The 20,254-nt window shown below is 37.9% G+C and overlaps 1 protein-coding gene across 3 annotated transcripts in view; it reads left to right on the forward strand.

Moving 5' to 3' along the window:
• SMOC2 (SPARC related modular calcium binding 2) overlaps window positions 1-20,254 on the forward strand; it is a 143,731-nt gene that overhangs the window by 81,707 nt on the left and 41,770 nt on the right. For all 3 annotated transcript variants that reach the window (XM_065630988.1, XM_065630989.1, XM_065630990.1), the window contains exon 8: window positions 16,092-16,278. In XM_065630988.1, the coding sequence (XP_065487060.1) occupies window positions 16,092-16,278 (187 nt within the window). The remainder of the gene's footprint in view (window positions 1-16,091; window positions 16,279-20,254) is intronic.

A 20,254-nucleotide genomic window follows, 5' to 3' on the forward strand; every position in this document is an offset into this window, starting at 1 on the left:
TTTCAGATCTTAAATTCTCTTGGCGTATTACAAAACACAAGAGAAAAGAGAGGGCAAAGCTTAATATACCAAACAGGTTGAAAACACAGCATTGTCTGGAAAAAATCGAGTTCTTAGGGAAATTTTTTTTAAAAAAGATATGCATATTCAGCTAAAAAAATCTATTTGCAAGGTGGAAATTCAAACAACAAAACCAACAAATCCTTCAAAAGCTGGTTAGTTGTGTCTCAAAAGTCAAAATCTTGGTTTGCCATTGTAATGTCTTGTGGGACCAACAATTTTGAAACTTCATTATTCCTCCTTTTTCAGAGGCCGGGGTCCTTAGGTTGAATGTACATGCAGGATATAATGGTCTCCAATTTTTAAAAACTCAGAGATACCTCTCAAAACTTGTAAGCATCTTTGAGTTTATAATTCTCTAGGAAGTTCAGCACAAATAAACAACTTGTTGTGGGGTTTTGTTTTTGTTTTCTTCTCATTTAAAATCACATTTTTTAATGAAAGACAAACACTTTGAATGAAAAACATATTTTCATTTAAAGACCTGGTTTTCCACCAAAGACAATCACAAAGAAATTTTTCAACCAATTCTATTACAGTCATAACAAGCCATGAAAAAATTCATATCATTGCCACTTAAACAGTGGATTACCTTGTTTCATCGTTTTCCAGAGAGATCTTAATGTTATTTAAACTTACCACTTTTATTGTCCTTCAGTGAGCAAAGACCACTTATTAAAATGAAAGGATTTTTATTGTTCTCTATTTGGACGACTGTTTAGATGCAGTTTTTGTTGGACTAGAATGCATTACATATACATACATTTCTCAAACGTGAGTGACTTTTAATACCCTTGAATTGTTTTCCAGTGCACCCAGTTAGATCAGGGCAACAGACTGGTTGGTGTTTAGTCTGGGAGCAGAAGAGTGCAGCATCAAATTAATGCCTCTTGTAGCCCTGAACGCTGATATACAGTTTTGGTGAGAAAGTGGAAAATCGTCCAGGATTGCAAGTTCTGTCCAGGTCCAAATTGTAGGAAGGGTTGAATGCCTGCCATGCTTCCTCTCAGTCACTAGGCCAAATTTTCAGGTCTGTATTGAGGCAAACTCCCATCGATGTAAGGGCTGACAGGGGTTGTTCCTGCCTGATTACATTTTCTTGTCATTTGGTGAATTTATGCACAGACTCTGTTACAGTGGAGATGCTCTAACAGAGACAGGGGTGTGGTTAATTGCAGAGGTTCATACCATCACGCTCTATCATGGTGCAGTTCACCCTTCTTTCACAACAGCACTGTACCCGGTTGTTCTAGCTGGCAAGGAGGTAGGGACCCTTTCTGTTAGTTTACTTACCTAATTGGGTTGGTGAGCAGAAGTGTAATGACTTCTGATTCTGGATGTTTCCTCTCAGACTTTCCCAAAACTCCCATGATGTAGATAAAGCCGTAATCTCAATAGCCCTCACTGCCTGAAGGTAATGAGAGAATCATTATTCTTATTGCTCTCCTGTTTGGCTGAATAAAGGTTACATCCCACCCAGCTTGAGGGACTTACAATTTTAGTGTTCTTGCAGTTATCTAATCAGGTTTAAAAATCAATTTAATGTCACTTTTAAGACATGATTTTTAGTTCCTTTGAATTGATACAACAGAGAAACAGCAAAACCAAAAATATTAGTATAAGTGTCAGTGGTTTGAAAGGTCACTTCTCCTCCTTTCCCTAGCAACATCCTAAGTATGAAACAGTGACTTCTAATGTAATCACATATCCTGTAGTTCATCCGTTTAACTAAACAGTCCGATATAATAATAGCAAATGACTGTAGGAGGAGATGGTTTAGTTTCAGCAGTCATGAAGCCTCATTTTACTCAGAACAATGTAAATAAGAGTGACTTTACTGCAGTTAGAATGGTAATGCCACTGGAAGCCTTATGAGGAGAGAAGAGAATCAGGCCTCCAAGGGTTTTTTTGGTTTTAATTTTCCTCTAAATAGGGACACTAGTGGTACAGGGCTGATGATGGTGTTATTGCCTCTCTTGACAACACAGTGCACAGAGATTTATTTAAGCTAATACATGGTATATCAGTCTGCTGGATCAATGGTAATAGGACAGTCCACTCCAATCCTACTGCTGTTGCATAGCTGGAACTCCTCTCTGCTTTAACGGATGTGCTGTCAGCACAAGGGCTCTGCTACTCCACTTGTATTGCCAGCTGAAAGAGTGAAAAAAGTATTTTCTCTTTATTCCCTTTCTGTACAACTTCATTCCCTCCAGATGAGGTGATGTGTTTTGCCCATCGAAGTCATATTCAGAAGCATTTAATACTCATGAATACCTTCACGAATGTCAGAGAATATGTCACATAACTAACCATAGTGCTAGCCTCAAGGATGTCACGGTGCAGTCATCTTTTCAATACACTTGTCAAAATGAGCCAGTGTGACTCTTATATGGAGCATGACCTGTCCACAGCAAGGTTAGAGGAAAAATGCCTCGCTTTGGATCTTCTTGTTCCCTGTACAATTCAGTAAGAAAGTCTGTGGGTCAGAATACTATCCGTAAGCTTAATTCACCCTTTTCCATAACTGCTTTTATTGGAGCCTTATGCAATTTTGTCATAGCCTTTGTTATCTCTACCATAACTTGTCATCCTCACTGTTGGTTGCACATACGGAATTCCCTGTTCTTTTTTCCAGTCCTGTCTTTGTAGTCTGCTTTCTCTTCTGTCAATGCTGATCTTCACCAGATATTTCTTGTTTTTTGCCTAGGTATCATTCTTCAATTTCAAATGCTGCCGTCTTAGACTTTTCTTGTAACAATGATTTCTCATCTCTCTATTCTTCTACCTCCTATTTTTGACTTCTGAAGCCAAAGGCATAAACTTGAAGTGTTTGATCCTAAAGCTAGTGGAGTATATTTTTCAGCATGAATCCAGTGTTTTTCTAAGTAAGAATGTTTCCATAGTCAAGACTGTGAGTATTTTTGTGGAAGTTCACTTGTATTTTTCAAAAGCCTCAATGCAAGTGTTGTAACATCAACACTGTTATCCTGAATGACCAGTGCTCAGATTTTTGGCATATATTCTGTGCCAATTTTACTTCCTCAGGATGTCATTGTGGAGACTTAAGCAGCCTACAAAGTGTTGTATGCGAAAGCATCTGACGAAAGCATTAGCTAGTGCAGAGAGACAGCGTGGTTTCATTGCTTACATTTGGGGCAGCGAGCCAGGAGCTCCAGGGCTCTAACCCTGGCTCTGCTTCTGGGAGGGCTGCTGCGGTCTGGGCAGATCAATGCAAGCAGAAGCAAAAGTTTCAGCATAGAGATGGTTGAGATAGTGCCTAGTACAGGACTCTTGAAGGAGCTTTACAGACTTATCTAGTATAGGAGGTGGAAGTAAAAAATACAAGTGGTGTACTGACCAGTAGAAACAGTTGCTTTTCTCTAAGTGGAGAGACACAATCTAAACCCTTTCTCTCAATTTTGAGTCTAGACTTCCTGCCTTTTTGTTTTGTTTGTTGTTTTTAGTCATGTAAATCATGGCATTGGATTTTCACCCTTTTTCCTTGTGACTGATTGTAACTTCAAAGATTTCTCCTCTCCTTTCTGAAAACTGTACCTACCATGGCATGGTTGCAATAAATACATATGTAGAACAAAACCAAAAAGAGGATGTGTGTGACTTTAGTAAAAGAGGGAGCCTGTGTCTTTACTTCCATGTTATTCTTATGTAAATGACCCCTGATGTATGAGGTAAAATTTCTGGTAATCAATGGTATTTGCTATGCAACTGTTCTGTACTTATTCACAAGCAGAACGCAAGGCAAGCAGGTTTGTAAATACACAGGCTTTTCCATTCTGCTTTAGCCTTTGTTTGTTCCTCCTGATTGATGAAAACAAGTCCCACTAAAGGCCCTTGTGGACTTCATTAATTATGCCAGTGGTTGATTGGTTTGGCCCAGCATGCTTTATAACAATAGACAAATTTAATCAGCAACAGCTCTGGTTGCAAAAGCTTCACAGCCTCCTGGGAGCATCATGCACGGAGCTTCCTTTTGCATTACTTTCAAGCCATGAAGAAACATTTAATCTTCCCAAATTAAAAATAAAACAAAGCATACAATGTATAATATGTAGAAAGAACAACAGAACTGTCTTCGGATGAGTTATAATAAAAACGTTTCCTTATTAGGTGACTGAATGTCAACATTGCTGTTTCCTGTGATGCTGGTTATCTGAAGAAGTTAAATATTTATAATCTGTTTTATTTGAACAGTTGTGCCAAAACCAGTCTTTTGGATTTTCTGTGTTTGTTGTAGAGACCTTCAAAATAAATGAGGCCTGAGGTAGATATACATGTGTGTGGGGAGGCAAGATGGGAGCAAGTCTGAAAAGGTTGAAAATATTTGTGGGAAACATGTTAAGCAAACACTTAAAAACCCCCACTTTCTGAATCCTGTTCTTTACTCTTACACACAATGGATTGTTAGGTTTGCGAGTTTTTTTCCATTGATACAGGCCATTTGTGTGGTACGTTAAACACTTAAAACCAATAATCTTCTGAGCACTTAAAGTAATCAAATGATGCTGGGTTGTAAAGGATTAAGGATCTTTAGTCACAGTTTACAGTTCTAATTTTGCCGGTTCAAAAAGTCTTTGCTAGTATGCATTATCCAAGGAGACTGAAGAATTGTTCTGGGCATGCTAGGGACTGACTTTCCTGTTGGTGATCCTTGTTGTGTACAGTGGAATGGTTCCAGTTTACAGGAGCAGAAATTGTGGCCTGGGATTTTTGTTATGATAGTGGGTCTTCCATCCTTCAAAAACATAGGGATGTTTCACTATCACGCCTTATTCAGCATTATCTACAGTTCAAAGAAATATTTCTATTTGAAAACAGAGATGAAAGGGGGATGGAATTAGTGTTTTTATTTTCAATTTACATTGCCTTTGTTTTTATCCAAAGTTTAAAGATAGAGCCAAGTCAAAGATTTGGCTTTACTCTTGAAACCAAAGCACAAGCTGAGCTGGCCATGGCCATATGAGGAAAAAAATAAGAGCTACATAAAACTATATTAAAAAGTTGGAGCTGAAAGAAATAGTATTAGAATATTCTTATTGGCTTTTACTATTCTTTGACGCATCCTCTTCATTGTACATGAAACTTGGTTAAAATCAGTCATCTATCTGAATCCTGTACCTCTCCTGTTATGAATATTGTCTTCTTACATGCTATATAAATAGTGTGTTTTAGGTATAATGTGCCAAGTGTGAAAGACCTACACAGCATTTAATCTAAGATGAGCCTTTGGGTTTGTGCAGGGTTAAAGCAGTAAAGTTTTCACCAGCGTTCATGTTCACATTATTTGTTGAATCTCGTACAGAGGACAAGAATCAATGCATTCTGGGAACTGTGTGACTCAACAGATGATGGCGCTTTATAGAATTTGCTTCTTGTTCTGTTAAAAGACTTTTCATCGCACAACACCATTCTTGCAGTCAGAGACATGAGCAGTTATATGCATGCCCATTTTCTACTTGCTTCCTGCCTTCTCTTTGACGAGATGAAGAAGAGCAAGTCAGTGTAAAACTGGGCAGTTTTTAATTCATCTGCCATTAATTAGCTTATAAGGATGCAATTATATTCTCAGCATTAGTATGATTTTTAACTGTTGAGATTTTTGAATTCAAGGAAGTTTGAAGGGTACATATCTGAGAGACCTGGGGATGGAATCATTCTGCTTAGCCACAGAAGAGATTATGGGAACGATGGTAGCATAAACTTTCACATTATAGCTGTCAAAGTAGCACTCCCTGAAACACTGAGGAAGAAAGAATTTCTGTTTCAACAGCCTGTTTAATCTCTCTATTCCTGCTCAGTGTCAGAGGACCAAATCTTTACCATTCTGTAATGCCCATCCAGTCTGCTATGAGCTGGAGAGAGATGCATACTATATTGACTATTTTGTAAGATAATCTGAGACATGTAAAGGGGAACTACTGAAACGCAAAATAACTTTTTCTTATTTTTTAATGTCTGCATATTTTTTAACCATGTGCCCTGGATCACATTCCCATAAACCAGTCAGAAGTCCTCCTTGCTCCTGCTGGCTTTTGTGACAGTAGCCAGTGTTCATTTCCCTGTGTTCTGAGATTATTACAGTGAAATATGAGAGGATATAATGATCAAAAGTCCCACTACACTTTATCACTGAACCTTCCACCAGTGCCACTGAAGTGAGACACGCATGGACAGCTGCAGAGCATATGAGCAGGTTGCAGAGGGTACTGCACAGGGCCAGCTCTGTGAGTAAGGAACCTGGGGAAATCTAGCTCAGACTAGAGTTACGCTCCTTCTTCTGTGGAGAAACAAATGGATAGCATGGAAATACTTTGCTTGTGGTTTCCCAGGGCTCATGTGAGCAACCAGGTGCCCAGGCAGGGTACAGGGAAGCAATTTCTGTCTCACGTGCCAACGAAGGGAGTTGAGATTGCTGTTTTGTGGACTGACTGTGCAGCCCATGTCACAAGTACCAGAGCCTCAGTAGCTGGTGTAATGAAACAAATGCATGAATCATGCAACAACTACATGAATTATGAAAAAAAATTGAAACAAATATATGAATGAAAAAGACCACTTGATTCGTTAATCTTGTTTACATCTTGAGTAAATATATATCCAGAGGCGCTGCCTGTAAGGTGGTTGAAAATGAGCTGATACTTAGAAAATAATGTGTAGATGGAGTGCAGCCACCTCAGGCAGGACCTAAGCAATGAAGCTGGAAAACACTGCACAGTGCCAACAGCATTAGCAGTGTGGACCAATGGCAAGAACATGGCAAAAACTGCAGCCAGCAATGCCACTGTACACCTCTGAAATTAAAATTCTTTGGTTTCCAAAAGTCAGGTATCCAAAGTCATATGCAGGTGCTGATGTAAGTATCTCAGTTTCCCAAATGGTGAGCAGAAACAACTTCTTTTTCACTGAGGGGAAACGCTTGGTTGATAAACATTCCTGTAAGTTGACTGTCTTATTTTTAAGTGCCAAAGTATGCATTTAGGCACCCCAGTTTGTACATTTTGTTTTGTAATTTTTAGTAGAGCTATTCAAACAAATACTTACCCTCAGCTCACCTGGCAAAGACACTCATTTTCACAGCTCTGTGGAAAAACTGAACCAGCTTTATTTTTGCTTCAAATATTTCTTTAAAAATTAGAGATTTTTCCACTGTCAGAAGACTAATATTTGCTGCTGTAATATATACTCATAAATCAAGAATGGTAGCTTTGCGCAGTTTTGTTTAGTGAATGAGTCTTTAGATTGCTGTAGCAAACTATCCAGCTAGCCACTGTGTTTGGGAAAAGTCAGTGATTTTCATTTGCTGTAATTTTGGGTGGTGGCTTTTTTTGTTTGGCTGGTTTTCCAATTTGAATGGTATGGTACTGCACTGCTTTGACAGAGTGAAGGAGCCATACCTAGCAATAATAGGAAGTGATGTTTCCTCTTATGTAGGAAAACCAGTTTTTACCCCATTTGGCAAATAACTGCTTTCAGTTGTATCCTTGGAGGATGGGGCAGTCTTTTGCGCAGTATCCTCTCTCATTTTAGAGAAGTAAAGTTACAAAGTCAAGTAAAGCACCTGGAGATGATCATTCATCCTTGTTCAGTCTTGTATTATAATTGAGTGAGTGTCCTCAACGCATTGAGCAAAAGGGGATGAGGGACTTCACCTTCTCAGAAGGCCAGAAGATTTTTCGCTCTCTTTGTGAGGCCTGATGCCATGTGATTGACCAGCTTAAAGAGGCCTGAAAGGATTTTTCAGTCTGGCTAATGCAATCCACTTTTTCAAAGGCTTGCTATCATTTTCATACATTACTATTAAAGATTTAAGAAAAATGTTCTGCTCTTGGTTTACTGCTTTCTCACATTTCATGGATGGTTTAGTACATTTTTGACTTGGGATGTTCAGGATGTACAGTTTGGCTAGATTTATAATCTAGTTTATACTAACTTCATGTTAGCTATCTACAGGAGGAGTAAATGCTCATACTTAAACACTTAGAGCAAAATCTAGCTTCTCTGTGAGTTTTCATCAAGTCAATGGATGAATCTCACACTACTGGTTTATTCAATCTAAATAAGAATGGCAAAATTTAGAATTATATTTTGTTTAAAACCAGGTATCTAGTTTGATAATTTGTAATCTGTACAATGCCAGTGTGAGAATGTGGTGAAGCAGAAAAAGGACTATAAATGAATAATTGAGTAATTTAAATAAGTTATAATTCTGTGAGAGGAGAAACTTGAATACTTACATAATATTATTTATCTTTAACCAAGAAGCTGGGCTAAAAATTAAACAAAGAAGCAAACAAACAAACAAACAAAATGCTAAAATAGCAGGCTTTTGTGGTAAAACCATTCTTTTACAGTGTTGTGGTTACAGTCTTTTTCACAGCACTCCTTGTATTTCAGATTCTAAGAAAAATAAAGAGTTGCAGAGCTATGTGCAAAACCTTCTCTAAACCAAAAACACTTTAAAAAAGTCCAGTAGACAAGTGAGTTTGGATTTTGGTTAAAGAGCAAGTCATTCTATTTTCATCTAAGATCTTTTTCTCATAGGTCCTCATACTTTTGCCTATTGGTTTTGTAATTTTTAAAATGCAGAAATGTTGATTTGATAAGGTGCCACTTGGCTACTCAAACCTAGGCTAAAAGTTGAGGTAGATTGGATTGGCTGTGGCTGTGTTCTTTTCAGGTAAAGCTAAATGGGAGCTGATGGTCTCTGTGTTCTGGATCTTTGCTTCAGTGGCCTCGGTGCATTTCCAGATTACCCTCCTTGTGTATTGCAGTGTCTTTGCACATGAAACCACATAGATAAATGAGAACATCTGTCTGTGATTTATCCTGCTTTGTTCAGTGGAGTAAAGTACACAAATTAATCCTTAGGGCTGTGTAGAAGCCATGAGCCTTGTGTTTAGCCACAATCATCTACCCAACCTCCAAAAGTGCAAAATAGTGATCAGCTGTATATTGAGAGTACTCTGCAAATGCACACAAGGGGCCTGAAATATTTGGTTCCCACAAGTTTTTGTAAACAAGAATAAGTATCAGTAGGAATGTTGCCAGCTTTCTTCAGGCCTTGGGAACTCTCATGCTGATGCGTATCTGAACCTAATGTAAATCAAAACATGTGGTGCCAGATGAGTATTAATACTGTAATTTAGTCTTAGGTTTTGGTTGCCATCTAGATATTGGGACTAAGGTTGAGTGTTTATTAATGTTACCTATTCCTTAGAATCAGTACTTGGTCCATGAGCAAATATTAGGCTTAATTGGAAACATACTTGCATGTGAATATATGCAGCTGAGGACTGATTGAATCTTGAATCCCTTGAATTTAGTGGATATTTTTCCATGGATTTCTACTGGGGGCAGACTGGGCCAGAGAAATACTCTTTGTTTGATTTAGGTTTATGAATAGTCTTTATAAGAAGCTAATAGCAGGAGCAAAGGTGTTACCGCCTTTGTTTGTAGCAGTGAGACTCTGGTTTGTTTCTGCTAGAGATGAGTTTATTTGAAATGGTCAAGTGAGGGCAGGCAGGCAAATTCATGTAACAACAGAGCTTCTTAAGAAAGATTAATGTGAGATGCCCATGCTCTGGCCATAAGGAATGAGAAAACAACTTTGTGTAAGTAAGGAGTCTGATGTTGGCATCTTAAACCACATTATAACACCTCATCTACCTCTTCAGAGAATCTGTCATGCTAGAGAAGGTCTAAATGCAGGCTGGAAGCCCTGACAGAGTATGAAGCTGTGGAGTTACAACTCTCCTTCACAGAATGAAACAATTTTTGGATTTTTTTTCTCTTTTCATTTATATTAGCTAACATGCTTCCTTGGATGCTGAGTTTATAGCAGGAACAGATGTGATGGATTCTGGGTGATGAAATTGTTTAGTGACAGGTAAAGAACTTGCTAGTTTATCTTGAAGGTGCATGTTTGCTGGAGTTAGGAATAACAGGGCCACTGCTGTAGTGGGTCATTTTGCCATCCAGTTAATATGAAGTCTTCCGCAGGAAAAGCGTAGCTTGAATAGAAATTATCCCACTTCCCACTGCCTTTCTGAAGTGTACATTTCAGTCATATGTGGAAATACAATTTGGTGTAGTGTAAGTGGAAATCCATTCAATGCAATTTGAAGACTCTGAAAACTAGTTGAAAATATAAAAACACATTGAAATCAGTTTCCTTGGGGCCTACTAACTTCACTGGTTCAAGGAGGGTTCATCCTAAGCAAATGGATCAAATTCTTATCCCTGGGAGACATGAATTTGTTGGAGAATTTCATGGATGTCAATAAGATGACTATTTATCCATCCTAATTATGGTTTTGAAGTAAACTAGCACGGAACTTATGAAAATCAGTATTTGAAGTATTCTGAAGGGGTGCCTAAATTAGGCTTAATTAACCAGGACAGCACGAGGATTTGCATAACATTTTAATGAAATTATCATACAATTTAAGTCTCCCGGTATTGAAACTTGGACATGAATATATTCTGTCTGTATATCCTCTCAGAAACATGGGACAACTCCAGTATTACCTGTCTCTAATGTTACACTGCACTCCTTCAGAGCATGCATATCATTTTTCAGAGTATTTTTGTTCATAGGCTTCTTGCTACCTGCTTTCTATCGACAATATTGAACTTCAAGCCCTAATAAAAGATCCCTTTACTGTGGAAACCAGACTGTCTTAATTGTCCTTTCATGGCCCATTATGGTAATGAGAAAAGGAGGGAGAAGGAACCAACTGAAACCAGAATTTATTGGAATGAATTCTGTTTGTCATATACACATTATATGGGGTTGAGAAAATTGAAAGGAAATGTTTGTATTGTGGTAGGAAGTGTTAAGGTAGCATACAGATGCTTTTGTAATTTTCTGCAGATTTGACAACTTGTTTCTGTGGAATATAGTGAAATTTATACATAAATACAGTGATTCACATATAAGCAAAAAAAAGAAAATTGTAATTATGAAAATTCCACATGTTGGGAGAAGTTGTGATAAGACACAGAACAACTGCCAGAATTTCTGAAATAAGGTGCTAAAACATCTGTTACAAGGCTAACAAGAATATTGTCTTAACTTACATAATACGGTGCTCGGTGTTTTAGATATGCTACAGTATGACACATGATGCACATGACACACAGTCATGTGATTTGTTCAGGAGGACTTTCCCAGAAAAGCCACCTCTTTTCTTCTCCAGGACATTCCTTAGTAACATTAATTAATAGTTTAAGTAACCCATCAGAGATGAATAAATGAAGTCTTTAATAAATAAAGATTTATTTATAATAAATAAATTATAAAATTATAGCTGTATAAGTGTTACACCCTACTATCGTTTAGGTATTTTTCTGTTCATGTAAATTAACTTGATTCATTGAAATGCAGGCTGTTTTTTCTAGGGAGAATTTATCTTTAGCAACAAGAACTGACTCAAGATTTTATACAAAACATGAAACTTATCAACAGAGTTTGTCATTAGCTGGAGTATCTTTTCCATTGACAGAACTTGCAGCATTTCAGCTGGTTATTTGTAATGGACTATGAAGTCTTTTTGAACCAGAACGAGAAAAGTATACTTAGGAACTATGATTTAAATTAATAAGGGAAGAAATGGGATAACGATATGACATAGGAAGAGTAACATACATTATATTTAAATCAGGTTTTAAAATTCATTTTCTTTCAAAAATTCCTTTTGCGGAATAAGTAGATTCTTATCAGGTGCTTACAAGGCTCTTGTTGTAAAAGTGGGCAAAATATACCTATTTCCTTACATGTTCAGAATTTGTGTGTTGTTCTCATGGATGAGTACTCATCCATGACAGTTGAACCCCTAATGCTTATAAACGTGGAATAAAATATAGTTTTGGGTAGAAACTGCAGAAAGTTTTTACTCCCTGAAATGAAGGATCCCAATTGAGCTACAGTGTGGCTGGCTAACATGGTAAACTATGTGGAAATGATTTTTCAGCCATTTCCAGCTACTTTATTGAATTAAGATGCTTGGAAAAGAAATTTGTTTGTTTGTTTGTTAGTTTGTTTCACAGCAAGACAAAACTGAAGGAACTAAGTAAAAGAGAAACAGTGTGAGCATATTCCCTGAAAAGATGAAGCTGGAGTGTGCTTTTCTCTTCCCAGAAGTAATGTTATTATAGTAACACATTCTATAGAAAGTTTGATGTATTTTAATGATAAAGGTATTTATCCTGCTTTTATTGTGGCATAGATCTTTTTCTGTACTCTTAACTTTTTAACTTCTGGCATCCGTTATGGTTCCAGGTCATAGTTTTTGTCAAATTGTTTGGACAAACTGCCAGGCATTTTCTAAGTTAATGACACTTATCACTGGTTCTCTTGATAAATGAACGTTTGTTAGCCATGACTCTTCTGACATTACAAAGGCAATTATTTGCAGCAATATGGCAGTTCTGTGATAAGAACTCATAGGCATCACAGGTTAAAATTGCCCCGTTCCAGTACTCTTGTTGTAAATAATTGAAAAAAAGGTTTGAAAGAGAATGAATGGTTTCCTCAGAGAGGAAATTACACAGAGGACTAATATTCTGGATCTGGGAAAAGCAGGCAGGATTATAGGTAAGCACTTTAGAACAGATTTCCTTTAATTTATGTAGGAACAGTGTTCTACTTGGGAAAGCAAAGAGGGAAGTAGTAATGGTGGCATAAATGGTCATGTCAAAAGTGTACAAAAGCATTGTACTCTGCAGAAATAACTCTTCTGAGCAGTCACTAAGCATATTGCCTGATAGCTCCCTACTGTTTGGTAAAGAAGGAAAATAATACATTATTCTGCACTTTTTGTGACTAAAATGAATGAACCGGGTTCAACAGATGTGTGATAAGGCTCAGTCATTTGGCTTATAGAGAGCTGACAGACATAATGTCCATCACATGGATTTTTTTTTTCCAGTTTGTCAAAAATAATCTACATTCTATCTGAAAAATAGTTTACGACTAATAATAAACTCCTCTTGTTAAAATTTCTTATCTGTAGGGGAGGAGTAAGAATTTTAAAGTTCTAAGGAGGGCAGAGTCCATCTTGAAAATACCATAATTTCTTTTATACATGTATTTTTTTGTGTTGAATGCTTGTGCTGATGCTTGCTCTTCAAAGGTAGATTTTTTTCATCATTAAGTCCCCTCAGTTACTGGACTTTTACCTTAGTGTTTGGTATGAATCATGGGTTTTGTTGTAGTTTGTTGGTGTCGTTGGTTTTGGGTTTGGTTTTGGTTTTGGTTTTTTTTCTCTATTTTTTATACTTTTGCCATGAAGAACATTCCTTTCTATATTGAATTAAACCTTCCTTTGATTACTGTCACTGGCTGTCCTATTTCCATTCTCACTTGCAATGGTAAGTTCCACTAGCCTAGGTAGCATAGAGATGGTTTTGTAATTTTCTGCAAATTTGACAGCTGATTTCTGCAGAATATGCTGTTGCACTAGACTGTCCCTCCTAAAGTCATAAGCCACGTTTTCAACCCTTGTTTGATGTCTTTCCATAATATTGCTTCTCTGAGACTTAAAATAAGGCAGAAAAGCGACCAGAACAAGCCTGACCTAGTGCACAAGAGATAAATTTCTAGGTTAAGCAGCAGCTTGTAGAAAACCTTGCCTTAGCAAGTCATTGAGGAGAGTAAAGATTGTTTAACTTGGTCTGCAACACCTGCTCCAAAATAACCACAATGCAGGTAACTGCAGTGGCATGTGACTTCAGTGGTTTTGAGCCAGCAGTGCAGTCCTTCGCTGGCTGTCTCAATCAGTGGAAATGAGAGCTGCCCAGAAATCGAGTGGTGTAGTTTATGCTCCCAGCTGAAACAGTCTGTATCTGCTTCTGCACCGGGAATTCTCCATCGCACCCTCTCCACGCTGTTACATTTTGTCTATCTGCATGACCTGACTATGTAGTCTCTATACGCCAATGTATTTTTTAAACAATGCGAGAGAAGGTCACAGTAGCTAATGGAATGATCCCAAGGTTTATCAGTATGAGAAAAGAGTTCAGTGGAGTTTAAAGAGGAGTAATGATTTCCTCCCTCTCCCTGCAGTTGCTTTGCTCTGTTTGTTTGATTACATACAAAACATAAACAGTGAACAACTAAGCTAAGTGATGTGTTTTCCAGAGTTGTCATACCTTGTAACTTGATAATCATCATAATCCAGATTCACTGATGGAAAGATTCATTTTGTCTACTCCAAGAGGAGCTTGGTGATGTGTTTCTAATTTGTGAAAGCATACCTATTTCTGTGAAGGTTTTAACATGCAAATAATTAGCTATTTCTCTTTTTTTAGAGGAGTCTTTCTGTCCTCACTACACTGATTCTCTAAGTACACTTTACTATTTAAACACTAATGCTTTGCAGGCTATTAAATCTCTCATTATGTCAGTGGGTAGACAAAGACAAAAACATGCAAAATCAATCAATTTATCTAGTTGTCCTGCTCAAATATAATAAGAAACAAAAGAGGCAAAACAAAAAAAAAGTCAACTGAATAAAACTGAAAAGACACTCGATCTGCACCTTGTAATCAAAGTAGCAAATGATATACTTGGTTTTTAAATGTTTTTACAAGGGTTAGAACAAAATACGCTGTTTTGGAGATGGTGTGCTGTTTAACACATGAAAATGGTTAATTTTCTGCTACCTTTTCCCCTGCAACAGAAGTCTTACTGATTTTGGTCACCTGCATTTGGAAGAAGCAGGTGCAGTACCATTCTAGACATAACTAGTGACTTTCTGTCAGTTTTTGCCTACAATTTGCAAAGCATTTTCTGAACCCTCTGGATAAGAGTAAATGAGATTAGACTGAAGCTGAAACTCATTATAAATGCACCAGAAAATTGAGTCAGGATTCAACTTGTTCTTCTGTGGGTTGAACTGTGACAAGTCAAGAAGTAAATCCTGCTAGTCCAGAGAAGAAGTGTGTCACTAGTATTTAAGTGACTTGAAAGAAGAGCAAATATTACCCACAGATTTTTTGATAACATTAAAATGACTTTAAATGAAATTCTAGTAACATGACATTTTCCTGTCAGTAATTTGTGTGTTTGTAGGGTGCTTATTGTTATCAACATTCTTATTTTTCAAATACTTATTTTTTGTTTACTGCATTAGTTTGAGAATTATACAGAAGCTGTTCTATTAACCATCTAAATTTCAAATGATAGGAGACTGACTTTGAAGTTTCTGGACAAATAATGTCTTGAGTAAACAGTCTGCCTCATTTATTTTGTCTGCAGTGCCACATATACCAGCTTAGCAGTAATGCAAAATCCTCAGCAGAGATTTTTTTTTACTAATTGGCGTGAACCATCTGGCATTCTCAGGCTCTGGGATTTCTGTTCTTTGCCCCCTGGTTCATATTTTCACATAAAGGCTAGGAACGTGTAGACATGTTTTTCTCACATCCAGAAGAAATCTGGGACATATCATTAATGCAGAAATAAAAATGTATTACTTTTTCTTGTGGGTCCCTGGTCTCCAGATCAAATGATACATTGCCAATAACAGAATCACCAGAAAAAGAGGTTGAAGAACTTTCACTGCATTAAGAGGTTTTTCTAAAACTGGAAAGAAAGAGGAGAATGTAAATATCTGAATTAACCTCTAGATGAATAGTTCATATAAGGAGTCCTAAGAAGTTGGATTTTTACTGTTCTCTCTGAAAAGAATCAGTAGTTTAGGGACTGTGGAGTGAGTGAGGATTTTTTTTAAGGTGACAGAAAGTATTTGGTTACCTGTAGATTATATCTTGTATAGGAAAGGGGGTGTCAAGATATTAATAGGATTGTATTATGAAGCAGCTGCATGAAAAGGAAACTAAAGTTCCTAACGGTATACGGCAAAAACCAATGTAGCTGGTATTTGAGCTGTAGCAAGCCTTTTCAGATAAAATCCTTATATGCAATCAAAGATATAAAAACTGTTTGATAAATCTAGTAGGCCCTTTCCATATATCTTTTTCAGTAATTATTCTTTTCCTTCCAAAAGCATCATCATGTGATCAAGAACTTCAGTCAGCCCTGGAGGAAGCTAAACAGCCCCAGAAAGACAATGTGTTCATTCCAGAATGTGCTCAGGGTGGCCTCTACAAACCAGTGCAGTGTCATCCTTCCACAGGCTACTGCTGGTGTGTTCTGGTGGACACGGGACGCCCCATCCCTGGTACCTCAACAAGGTAAGGGAACACAAGTTCAGCACTCGAAAGGTGTAGTGAGAAGGTGCCTCAGTGTGTATGTACCAGCACATAGATTTCTATTGCTGCTGGAACTATATCCTATAGGTTTCTTCCGCTATGAAGATGAAGTGAAATATTTCTAAGAGCCACCAAAATTAAGGTCAGATGGTCAAAAACAGTTTCACTGCAATGTCACAGGCAGTTTTCTCCCCCAGTCCTCTTTTTTATTTTCTGTTTTGTCCTGGAAAGCCAAGGCTTGGAGCAGATAATGAGTAAGCCCAGAGGAAACCTCACACTCCTTGGCCTGAATATAGAAGAACCAAGTAAGATGGTCTATAACAGAAACCACATCCAACCTCAGAAATGTTCAGTTATTTTTCCAGCAACCTCCTCAACTATTTCATATGGCTGACTTTGATAGAACAACTGCTTGGGAACCCATAGAGAGGAAATATCGTTTTAGTGTGTTATTAATAGAAGCTTGGAATTCAGTCATCTCAGCTGAGCTGGATATATGATAAAGTGTTGTTAGCCACATAGAACAGATGTAGGTAGGGCAAGTATCAGATTCTGAAAGATATTATTTAGGCTAGTTACTGAAGTTTGGCCCTTGAAATAGTGCTATAGAAGCTCATATACAGCTGATGGGCAGTATGGGTATCTTGATGAAATCATGAGTCTCTTCAAGCTTAAGCCAAACTTATTTTTATCATTTGCATAAAGTTTGTGAAAAAAAAAAAAAAACAAACCACCACAAAAACCAAAACAGTCTAATTCACTGTATAGTATTATATTCTTGGGGAATGTTTTTCACGTATTCAAATGCTGATTTACTAACAGCTGTTTATACCACAGTCTAGACCATGCCAATTACAGTACCAGCTGAAATGAGCAGGACTTAAAGTTGCTATTGATCTGCTGTTTTGGGCAAGTTGAGACCCATAAACTGTCAAAACAAAGTAGGCCAAATTTAGTCCTGAAACTGAAGGATCAGTACGCATGTTGTGTGAGGACCTGGAGGTGTCCTCTAGAGATTCCAGAGACTCCCTTTTCTGCTCTTCCTCTGTTCTCCACCCCTAGGTTTGTTCACTGTTTCTTGTTTTTAGTGCTAATGCTTCTTGTAATTAAAGTTTAAATAATTTTATGGAGCCTCAGTTCCTATTCTCTAATTTGAGTCCCAATCATCTTGTTGTGCTCATCGAGAAACAGGACTTCTGCCGATTTTTTGGTAGTTCTTCTTTATGAGTATCATTTTATTATAGAATCATAGAGTAATTGAGATTGGCAGTGACCTCTGGAGATTCCCTAGTCCAACCCCTCTACTGAAAGTGAGGTCATCTGGAGTAGATTGCTCAGGACCATGTCCAATTGAGCCTTGAGTTTCTCCAAGGATGGAGAGTCCACAGGATCTCCAGGGAGCCTATTCTAGTGTTCGATCACTGACCCAATTTAAAAAAAAAAAAAAGGTTTTTCTTATGTTTAAATGGAATTTCCTGTATTTCATTTCATTCCCATTGTTTCTTTTTCTGTCACTGGACATCACTCAGAAGTGCCTGATTCTGCTTTCTCTATTTTTCCCACTTTGCATATTTATAGACATTAATAAGATCCTCCCTGAGCCTTCTGTTCCCCAGGCTGAATAGTCTTAGTTCTCTCACCCTTTCCTTATTATGTCAAATGCTCCAGCTCCTTAGTCATATTTGTGGCCCTTTGCTAGACCCACTGCAGTATGTCCATGTCTTTCTTGTCTGGGAAGGCCAGACCTGGACCCAGCACTCCAGATATGTCTCACCAGTGTGAAGGAGAGGGGAAGGATCACCTCCCTTGACCTACTGGCAATACTATTCCTAATGCAGCCCGGGAGGCTGTTGGCCTTCTGTGCTGCAAAGACACATTGCTGCCTCATACTGAGTTTAGTGTCCATGAGAAATCCCAGGCCCTTGCCGCAAAGTTGCTTTCCAGCTGGTTTGCCCTCATCCTGTGCTGGTACAGGGGCTTAATCTTCTCTAGTTGTGGCAATTTCATATTTGCATTTTTTGAACTTCATTAGATTCCTACCAGCCCACTTTTCCAACCTGTTGAGGTCCCTCTGAATGGCAGCACAACCTTCTGGTGTATCAGCCACTCCTCACAATTTTGTATCATCTGTAAACTTACTGAAGTTATTCTCTGTACCAGCATCCTGATCATTAATGAAGAGGCTAAACAATATTGGCTGGGTCACTCTACTGGTGACTGACTTCCAACTGGAATTTTTGCTGCTGATCACAACTCTTTGAGACTGGCAGTTCAACTGGTCTTCAACACACCTCACTGTTCATTTATCTAACCCATACTTCATCAGTTTGTGTATGAGAATGTAATCAGAGACAGTGTCAAAAGCCTTGCAAAAATTAGGGTAAACATATCTGCTGCTCTCCACTCATCCACTGAGCAAATCATCTCATCATAGAATGCTGCAGGCTTGACCAGGCATGATTTCCTCTTCATAAATCCATGCTAACTACTCCCAATCACCTTCTCATCCTTCATATGTTTTGAAACAGCTTCTAGAGGATTTGCTTCATCACCTTCCCAGGAACTGAGGTAAGGCTGAGTAGGTTGTTATTCAGCTCCTTCTTGCCCTTCTTGAAGATAAAAGTGACATTTGCTTTCTTCCAGTCCCAAGGAACCTCCCTCGATCACCATGACTTTTCAAATATACAAACCTTCCTTTTGCTCAGTGAGTGCTCTACCTGATGACTAATACTGAAAAGATCAGCTGCTGTGGTCTTGACCATTTCTAATTTGTTCAGCTTTGCTGGACTTATGGAGAGTCCTCAATGGAACTCTGAGAAAGTAATATTTTGTAATTTTCCCAGACAGGACATTTCCGAGCGCAGATGGGTAAGTAGAGTACTCAATTTTAGGAGTTTCATACCAAATAAAGAATGACTGAGGTATTTAGGAATTTACAGTCCTGGTAAACAAGCAGGTGGGATTACTGCCTGGAGTTTAAGAGAAGTGTCTAGACCTCATTTCTGGGAAAGATTTAGGTGGGCTGGAATCCCATTAATTACTTCCTGGGGTTTTTTTCTATGTTGGTAAAATTAAACTTTTTTTTTTTTTTTTTTTCCCTAGCAGAGGGAGATAAAGAGGGATCAGAATATAATGAAAACTCTGCAGTTGTCTTTTTGTAGTTCTTTCTTACAGAATGGAAAGCGTGAACATGTGAGTCTCCTAGTTTAAAGAACCAGGGACTCATACAAAATGGTGTATGGTATGGTATCTTCCAGCTTTTCACTGCAAAACACAAATTAGAAGACCAGCTGTTAAAACTCTACTGCAGGAACCAACAGCTTTAGTACTCCTGGTAGCAAGGATGCATTGCATTTGGGCATCTCTGTTCTGCAAATCTGGATCAAATCACCAGGGGACAACAGTGAAAGGATAGACAGATCTGGGAGTCTGCTGCCAGAACAGCTTAGCATTCTGCATGTTGTTCGTTTTGATTACATTCATGAGGATGAAATTTGTCTTATCATCAGGCTCTGACTACCACAATAAATACTAGTCCCATTAAATTAGACCCACAAAATTAAGGGAAGTTATTAATACTCATTGACCTTCTAATATCTCATCATCTGAATCAAAGATAAATCATTTTTCAGTGAAGGTATTCCAGAAAAAACCATATAATTCTAGAGTTAAAATAAAGATATGTGAATGAAGCACCACTCTAGGATATTTAAGCCAGTAAAACTCACAAGAAATATGCAAAGTTGTGGTATAGATCTGGCTTTTATGAAAGCCATGAGGAAACATCCACTTGACTAAAAAGAGGTAATGCATTTAAAGGGTACAAAACCATTCCCTTGAAATTCTATTGGTATGGTTCTTGCCAGCTGGCTCCCATTGCCTCCTGGACAGCACAGTGTGACCCTCAACCTTTTTACTCAGCAGGGCCATAAGTCTGTGTTCTCACATGCAACTTCTT

The sequence above is a fragment of the Caloenas nicobarica genome, chromosome 3 (genome assembly GCF_036013445.1).
Source record: "Caloenas nicobarica isolate bCalNic1 chromosome 3, bCalNic1.hap1, whole genome shotgun sequence".
Taxonomy (NCBI): Eukaryota; Metazoa; Chordata; class Aves; order Columbiformes; family Columbidae; genus Caloenas; species Caloenas nicobarica.